We start from the raw sequence: 9230 nt of genomic DNA, 5'->3' as shown, positions 1-9230 counted from the left end.
TCAGATCCAACTCGGGTTCAGGTCAACACCAATTCCGACTCGAGTTGATTTTGGATCGTCACAGCACAGATCAAAAATAATTTTAATTCGAATCAATTTTAATCAATTTTACAGGTCATATCATCTTTTTACACCCCTATCTCATTGTCCTTATCTGTAACGTAAGCTATTGTAGAGGCATGATTTGTCACATTCAACTGTTTAGATGCTGTTTATTTTATATTGATTTCTTTTCAATATAATCCTCATTAAATTCTAAATAACCACCCATGACACTATCCATTTGGCTTTGTCCCCTTTATATGACTTTTTACTCGTATGATAGTGTTGGTCTAAGGAGGGGTGATAACTGTAGTAGGGTTTTTTTTTGAGTTGAACGGGAAATAGTAATTAATGTAGAGAAAAGAGAGAAAGTTTGAAAAAGATGATGAAAGTGGGTGTGAAGTTGAAGTTCTCTCCTTTAGTCTTGTTTGTGTGGGTATATATATCCATGTCTCTAAGCAATAGGATGCTTATTGCTATTGATGGGTTAATAGGTGAATATATTTAACTGTTACATAATAAATTTAACTGGCTATGAAATTTATGATGATTATATTAAAAGATTATAGTTAAGTGGAATAATTGATATAATTATTTTTAGGTGAAGATCACAATACAACAAGACGTAATTGATATGATTTCTTCTTTGAAATTAATCAATAAATACGATGGTAAAGGTGAAGATCACAATATAACAAGACGAAATTGAGGTTAATTCTTTGTGAGAACAACGAACCTAGAATTTCACGTTTAAAATGATGGTATTTTTTAATGTTTAGTCCAAGCAATTAGGCAAAGACATAACTAGTAAGTTCATCAGCTTCCAGGATATGTCTGCTTCAATTTTAGACCTTTCTCGGAAGAAGAATTGATATTGTAGCACGTGGGATTTTTTTTTTTTTTGTAGATCGATCCTTTTTGTAGGATTATGAACCCAAAACAGAACAAAATTATATGTTTTTGTTTGGTCTGATTCATGACACCTATGGATGACCCCTTTTTTTATAATTATTTTTGGGTAAAGAAACAACTGCCAGGTAACCCCCTTTTTGTTCAAAGTTCATGAACTCAAGTCCTTCCTTCCTCCTATATAAACCCCATTTCCCTCATCCTTCATCCCTCGCCCCACTTTTTCTATACTAATCTGCAAAAAACATTGAAAAAAATTACAAGAACAGAGAAAAACCCTTGAAGATATACACTTTACCATGCCTTCTCCACCTTGTTTTAGTCTTGTTTCCAGATGCACGGTTTTCCCGGAGCGAAAATCCGACATCAAAATCTTAAAGCTCTCAGTTTCTGACATCCCAATGCTTTCATGTCAGTACATTCAAAAAGGGGTTTTGCTTACATCTCCTCCTTATTCATTCGATGAACTCGTTGATTTCCTTAAACAATCACTTTCCACTACTCTCTCCTACTTCCCTCCTTTGGCCGGTCGTCTCACCACTGACCCCGACGGTCACCTGCACATCACCTGCAACAATGCCGGCGTTGATTTTCTTGTGGTGAAATCCCCTAATCTTGAAATTCTAAACGTTTTGTGTCCCGGAGATGTCCCGGATTCTGTCAAAGGGTTCTTCACTTTTGACAGGACGCTGAGTTACTCCGGCCACTTCAAGCCCCTGGTCGCGGTTCAGGTAACCGAGTTAGTCGACGGGGTTTTCATCGGGTGCTCGGTGAACCACGCCGTGACGGACGGGACTTCGTTATGGCACTTTTATAAACACCTTTGCTGAGATTACTAAAGGGTGTTTGAAAATATCGAAATATCCCGATTTCTGTCGTGATACGGTGTTTAATTCTCAAGCCGTGCTTAAATTCCCTCCTGGAGGACCCACCGTTACTTTCGCCGCCGACGAACCGTTGAGGGAAAGAATTCTTCATTTCAGTAGAGAAGCGATTTTAAAACTTAAATACAGAGCTAATTACGGTTGTTTATTAACTAAACAAACGAATTCCGAGGTTATAGGCAAGATCTGTAATGACAGTTGGAAATCCGTTAATAACGAAATAAACGGTAAGGTAAAGAACAGAACTGATGAGATTTCGTCTTTCCAATCGCTTTGTGCTCATTTATGGAGGTCGGTAACACGCGCTAGGAAACTGGATCCAACGAAAACAACGACGTTTAGGATGGCGGTGAATTGCCGTCACCGGCTGGACCCAAAGCTCAAACCCTACTACTTCGGCAACGCGATTCAGAGTATCCCGAATTATGCTCAAGCCGGCGAGTTGCTGGCGAAGGACTTGAGCTGGGCCGCCGATCTGCTGCACAAAAATGTGATGGCACACAATGATGATACGGTGCGGAGAGGTGTAGCGGATTGGGAGATGCAACCGAGGTTGTTTCCGTTGGGGAACGCTGATGGTGCGTCGATCACCATGGGAAGTTCTCCCAGATTTCCGATGTACGATAATGATTTTGGGTGGGGTCGACCTTTGGCAGTGAGGAGTGGTAGGGCCAACAAGTTTGATGGGAAAATCTCAGCCTTTCCCGGAAGAGAAGGAGATGGGAGCGTTGATCTAGAGGTTGTTTTGGCGCGTGATACCATGTCGGCGGTTGAGAATGATCCTGAGTTCATGCAGTACGTATCAGAAATGGTGTGAGTGAGTACACCGTAATGGAATCACCGGTGAAAAGGGTAAATCCCATTTGGTGATGAGTTGTTTACTAAGTTTTATAAGTTTCAATTAAGAAAAAAAGCGATAACAATGTATAATTACATGCTTTGTTTTAATATTCTTATGTGATTATAAGATAATATTTGTTCAACACGGACTAAGTAATTTTGATAGTAAATGAATTATTATTATTTCTCGAGATATCGAGTTTGAGCATTAAGCATGCCAGATGTGTGAACGTTTAAAGTTAAATGATTGAGAGTTATCTTTTAACATATACTACCTTTTACTTACTCTAGATTAATAATAAAAATAATAATATTTATTCATAATATTTTTGTTCTCTTGTTAATGTACACATATCCTATAAACGTAATTACTTAAATCTAAGATTTTGAGAGAAAATAACATTATTTTTTATCACTGAAATTACTCAATAAATTCAAATAAATATGTTAGATAACAATATTTTTTATCACTAAAACAACTTAATCATTACTATGATCAAATTCTTTTAAATAATTTTATTTTATTATTTATCTCTGTAAAAATTTTGGTTTAATAATATTTTAGTTCATGTAAAAATAAATATTCAAATTTAAAAAATATAAGAATTTATTAAATATTTAATTAAGTAGAAACCGAATCGAAGAAGGATAATCTTATGTTCTCAAATGTTTGGACTAATAACACTTTAAGTAATTATAAATTTAAATATTAGACAAATTAAACATTGTCTTATGAATTTTAAATATAGTTATCTAATAAATCATTTTTTTAAGTCCAACATTTAGACTCTGCTAATATGTAATCTGACTCCGTCCTGATCATAATGTTTCTTATCATGATAAGAATTATACATAAAGATTCGCTTTAAAAGAAACTTAACAAATGTGCCTTACACTGGCTAAAGAGAGGAAAAAAATTATACTATTGATAGGGCCCTACCGGGCTCGAACTGGAGATCTCATCTGCAGTCAAATGTTCTACCACTTAGCCGAGGACCCAAACTGGTGGCAATTTCAATAAGTTTATATCACTTCTAAAAGATTGTAAACTGAAATGTCAAATAACATCAGATTCTACTTATGTTTGGGTATTTTCAGGAGAGCCGAGTGGGAGGGGCTGTGTCCCCAAATTATTTTGAGAAATTTTATTTATGCCCAAAGTAGTGTATCAAAATGGAAAAAGTGGGTGAAGAATTTTCAGCTTCAGATAACCAACTTTTGGAGTCATTGAATGAACCCACGGCGAGAAAGAAATAGAATTGGAGAAAGTGCATTTTTGTGGTCATTACGTCCTTGTCCGTTACTGTCTCCATTCTCATCACCCGTTACTTCTGCAAGGGTCCTAAAACGCAACCGAACCAATCGCTAATTTATTTTTGTTTCACGAATTTTATAAATTCATATATTTCTAAGATTTTAAAAATTTAAATTCCGTCGAAAGAAAATGATGGTTAGGTCTCCATGTACAGTTGATCCAGAAAACAAAAAGTAGTTTAATTACTTAAATTGATAAATTGGTAACTGCCAACAGATATTGTACCTGTCACAGCCAGAAAGAGAGCATTATTGGATAAATGCGTGCACCATTCGCAAACCTCGTATGATTATTTTGTCATTACCAAAACGATAAAATGAATCACCCTATACACAAGGGTTAGGGAAATGTTTGTGACATATGCCAAAAGCTTCAACCAAACACAATATCTTATTGTAATGGAAACCAACTTGTCCTTTTCATTTAAATTAAATCTTTCAAGCACACGTAATTAAATATCCAAATAAGATATTTTTAGTTTATGTATACAACGATAAATAATAAATTGTATCATTTAATTTTTTTTACTCATATTTTAGTTATTAAAGTTATTTAATGTTTTAATTTAATGTTTTAATTTTTGAATTATTCTTATTTTAATCACTTCACCGTTAAATCACAGATAATATGATGACATGTCAAAACACATCGTTTTAAATCCTAACGAAATATCAAATTAGACCAAAAAAAAAACATCATTTTGTCTTTATAAAATTTGTTTTTCTCCACTTTTCCTTTTCCTTTTCCTTTTTTTTCCATTTTCCATTTTCTTTCCTTAATCAACCTCAAATTTCATACTCAAATTAGTAATTATTTCCATCACCGATTATCAATGAATCTCAAATTTTCTCTCACCTAAGAAACAAGAGCGATATGGCATCCGTACTATTGAAAAATTGAAGAATCAATCAATTTCTTTGTGGCCACAAATTACTATTTAACGTGGCAGTTAGACGATTAATAAATGTTTCAGGGTAGGCCGGTCGATTATTTTTCTTCCTTGAGAACTTTGTTCTTGGATGCATGAACGTAGGAAGCACGTCTATCTTTGTGTTGATATTTAAATCTTGATATTAATACCAATTAACTAAAATAGAAATACAAAAATATTAATTTAATATCATTATTATTCGTATAGCATCGATATCGATAATTTAGCATCAATACTTACAGCTTAAATTAGTTAAAATTCAATAAGTGGTCTCTCAAACATGCAAAAATTGCATTATGACATCTATATTTGTATTCTTTACAAATAAGTCTCTATTTAAGCCTGAATGATTGCAAGTCTCTGATTTTGTCCCATTTTGAGTTAGAATTTGTTTCGACTAACCAATGTGACTTTGTCAGTCTGATTCTTGATTAGACCGAATTGGATGTGTACATTTTACCTCTTCCTCAACAAAAAGAGACTTCTCATTGGTCTCAAGTTCACTCATAACCTCATAGGTTTATGCCCAAATCGGACATTTGCAGGAAAACTAGATATGATAGAAAATTTGAACTTATTAAAGGTCAGCTAAAAGTTTCATACAATATAATATAGAAACCATTCTATTTCATTCCAAGATTTTTAAAGCGAATCATTTCTAGTTCACAATATTACTACATGTTAACAATATATAGCAAACTAGGTAAGAAGGATCGCCCTCATAATGGGTTTCTATAAAATTCAATTTGAAATTATCGATCAATAGATCGGATATCGGTAATTAAACTAAAATAAATAAATAAATAACAACATATAACAAAGAAGAAGAAAAGATTGATCAACATACATACACCATAGAAGGGCCTCTTTGAAGCCTTGAACAAGTTTGCAATCCCCTATAAACATGTTAATTCCTTAAAATTCTACTAAACAAACCTAATATAATATATCCAAATCACCTTGTGTTGATTTCATGGGACGGGAAAAAGGCATGCCGCGAGCTGCTGCAGAGGTCCCGTTAGCTCTGCTCTTTTCTTCCGCCAGAACATAATGGCGTCACGGTACTCCTCGTCGCGTATCGTTTTCGTGGCTTCTTTCCAGTCGTACTTCTCCATTTCTTCACGTGCAGCTTGGCCGATCGTTTCTCTCAGTTCCTTGTTTTGTAACAGGGGCACCAGTTTACTCATGCAGTCGTTAATATCCCCGGGAGTAAAGAGAAAGCCGGTCTTGCCCTCCTGGTCTGCAGGGATTATCTCTGGTACTCCCCCGGCACGAGCACCCACCACAGGGAGTCCTGAAGACATGGCCTCCGAAACGACCTGTCCGAGCGTCTCGGATTCCGAAGGCATCACAAACACATCCCCACTTGCATATGCCTGAGAGAGCTCTTCACCTTGTAACATCCCGGTAAAAACTGCAGGCATGCCGCTAAACAACTTTTCTAGCTCTTCCCTGCAAAGAAAGATATCATGTACATTTTCAAGATGCATGATATTTTTGCCTGATTCATTGAGATTTACCTGTATGGTCCATCCCCGATAAAAGCAATTCTTGCTTCTGGAAGCCGGTCCATAACACTGTAGAATCATAGATTTTGCAGTGTTTCATGAATGATTCTATAGGAAGAAATTAGCAACAATGTTTCATGCAATTCATAAATGGTACCTTTTAAGGAAATCTAAGCTCTTCTCGACTCCGATACGTCCGACATGAATTATCAATGGTTTCTCCGGTTCACCATTGCTGTATAAAGCAAAAATATAAACCATTATGAGAAACATTACTAGACTGTAACCGAGAAGAGAGGAAGAATATAAAGATTAAGCAGAACACCTCAATCTTAATCGCATTTTGTGAGAGCGATACCGAGGGTGGAAGCTTTCGGAATCGACACCCTTGTTCCAAAGACGGATCCTATTAGCTGAAAGTATTAACAAATAAGAAGCAGTGAGAGAACAACAGGCACAAGATGATTTATCACACTGAGAGAGCACATGGATTAGCTTTGTACTAAGCTACTACATTTACCTGCAGTTACCTTTTCTGCTTGGAGATCTCTCGCGATTGCAGCGGATGGAACCAGTGTGAGATCAGCTTCTCTATGAAGAAATTCTAATGTAGAAGTGCAAAAAATCTGTCAATGGCTCAAACTTTGGCATGAAAATTGAGTAAAAAGGAGGGGAAAATAATACATCTTACTTACTTAGTACCCACCACATAGGTTTCACCAACCAACTAAATGTGTATCTTGGGATATACCTGTAGAATGAAATAAAAGTTAGATCTCGGGGTCGAGTACATAGATCAGTTCTAGTGGATTTAAACCTGCAATGGAATTTTTTTGAAAAGCAGCAAATGGTTTTCATGGTTTCATTGTTGGCGTGACATGAAGGATTCAACAGGTGAATCAAAGAAGAATCGTACTCACACTGGAACATGGGTGTGATAAGACATGACTATGGGTACTGACAGTAGTTTCGCGATCGCCAGAGCACCGAAAACCTGGAATGCAGTTAGTATGAATCAGCAGGAATCTATCAATAACTCACGTAGCAACAATTAGAAACATACCATGATTCCAGGTGAAGAGGCATGGATTATATCAGGCTTAAACTGTGAAACAGCTGAAATTATTCTCGGACTGAGTGCCAAGGAAAGGGGCACATTCTGATAACAAGGACAGGGGAAGCTGAAATAGGGAGGAAGAAGAAGAAGAAAAATTATACAAAAAGAAAAGGCACATAGGAAAGAACAAAAAAGAAATGATGTAAACTATAACTTGAATTTAGTTTGATTACACTAACCTTCTTGATCCAATCAACTGCGCCCCATAGAACTCCTGCGGGACTCCTTCATGTGTTGTTACGACCAAGACCTATTACGACCAATACCATTACTTTTAGTTCATTGTTCCAAAACATGTCTGCAAACTATAGTAAACTGTTGGTCACAACTGCTAGCTACTGTTAACCGAGTCGTTTGACCATTACCACTGCCGTTCGAAATTACTCGAATCGAATCAAATCAAATCATAAGGTAATGAAATGAACTCTCAGTAATTAATTGCATCATAAGGCAATAATTTAGCTAATCAATTAGTAAGCATAATGACAGCAGAGATATAATGGGATTACCTCATCTCCCATTTCCCTTAAGTATCTAATAAAATTCTGGAACCTGTTTTTATACCCTGATACATATCTGCGACATGGAAAAAGAAAATGAACTCAGTGAGCTGTCATATGAAATATAAAAAAAAGACTTCAAATTTACAGCAACGACAACAAGAAATCAAATGCAGAAAGAAAAGGGTCTCCTCGAGCAGAGAGAGAGAGAACTCACGAGAAAGGAGAAGGCTCAACAAAAAGAACAACACGACGAGGCCCAGAATCAATATCAGGATCAATCGAAGGAGCCTCCCTATCGTCTTCTCTCACCTCTGTAATAGTCATATTCACAACCTCTTACAACAACAGCTAAACTTCTATTACAGGAAACTGACTTCTTTTACAAATCAGGCAAATGGGGTATGGTTGAAAAAGAAGAAAAAGGCAAAACTTTGACAGAAATGTGAGGGTATAAAGTAGAAGAAGTATAACAACAGGTAGTGGTAGACATGTTTATAAATTATAGAGGGAGGGGTCGGGTTGGAACGTTGAACAATCAAGAGGGTAGAAGCTTTTTGATGGAAAACGGAAGATTTGGTAAAGGAATCTATGGAATACACAGAGACTGGATATTCGTTCAAAGCTGAGACTGAAAGGAATATCAAAGGGAAGCTCATTGAGCATATGCTTGTTGTTAGAATGGTATTCTGCAAGTGTCTTATCCAAATTCAAGCTAATTTCGTTGTTAAATAATGACGGTGGAAATATTGACATATTCCATGAATATGCTTTGCTTGTTTTTGTCAAAATTCGTTAGTCCAGTTTCAAACAATAATTGTTTCTTTTTTTATCTGAATTTATAAATTAACTTAATGGCAGACATTTGTTATTAAGAGATTAAGACATGAGAGTACGCCCTGTTAAAGCAAATAAATTTATGATTTGATCTGCTACTGTTTTATCTTTTGTACGCATACAGTACTTTGCTTGTTTTGTCGGATAACACATGCAATTTGATTTCTTATGTCTTTAGTTTTCTACGACTATTTTATATCAGCAAGTAATCGAGTTGATTGATGAAACTATCAATTATAAACTTTATTTTTAATAATTAAAAGTAAAGTATTATTCTTTCTAAAAATTTTCAATTTAACAACTACGTCTTCATAATTAATTATTTAAAACTCTAAATAAATACTATT

The 9230-nt window shown here is 35.5% G+C and overlaps 1 protein-coding gene and 1 pseudogene across 1 annotated transcript; one reads left to right on the top strand and one right to left on the bottom strand.

Moving 5' to 3' along the window:
* The first annotated feature begins 1172 nt into the window (after positions 1 to 1172).
* Positions 1173 to 2748, top strand: LOC120151099 (annotated as a pseudogene).
* Positions 2749 to 5845: 3097 nt separating this feature from the next.
* LOC120150979 (sulfoquinovosyl transferase SQD2-like) lies at positions 5846 to 8388 on the bottom strand. Its single transcript, XM_039163547.1, has 11 exons — positions 8264 to 8388; positions 8056 to 8122; positions 7726 to 7796; positions 7493 to 7610; positions 7350 to 7423; positions 7125 to 7180; positions 6950 to 7033; positions 6755 to 6842; positions 6587 to 6664; positions 6442 to 6498; positions 5846 to 6373 (listed from the first exon to the last, which is right to left on the bottom strand). The coding sequence occupies exons 1-11, from the start codon at positions 8371 to 8373 to the stop codon at positions 5893 to 5895; spliced, it is 1284 nt and encodes a 427-aa protein (XP_039019478.1). The 5' UTR covers positions 8374 to 8388; the 3' UTR covers positions 5846 to 5892.
* Positions 8389 to 9230: the final 842 nt, after the last annotated feature.

This window comes from Hibiscus syriacus, unplaced genomic scaffold (assembly GCF_006381635.1).
Source record: "Hibiscus syriacus cultivar Baekdansim isolate YM2019G1 unplaced genomic scaffold, ASM638163v2 tig00111027_pilon, whole genome shotgun sequence".
NCBI lineage: Eukaryota > Viridiplantae > Streptophyta > Magnoliopsida > Malvales > Malvaceae > Hibiscus > Hibiscus syriacus.
The sequence above is the reverse complement of the archived record's forward strand: the minus strand, read 5'-3'. Positions and strand labels throughout refer to the sequence as shown.

What these genes read in the sequence shown, in the direction of transcription:
- LOC120150979 (XM_039163547.1), bottom strand. Translation starts at nt 8,373, where the DNA reads ATGACTATTACAGAGGTGAGAGAAGACGATAGGGAGGCTCCTTCGATT. An exon ending in ACCTATGTGGTGGGTACTAA is followed by an intron (nt 7,034 to 7,124) that starts GTAAGTAAGATG and finishes CTTCTACATTAG; the next exon opens with AATTTCTTCATAGAGAAGCT. An exon ending in AAAATGCGATTAAGATTGAG is followed by an intron (nt 6,665 to 6,754) that starts GTGTTCTGCTTA and finishes TGCTTTATACAG; the next exon opens with CAATGGTGAACCGGAGAAAC.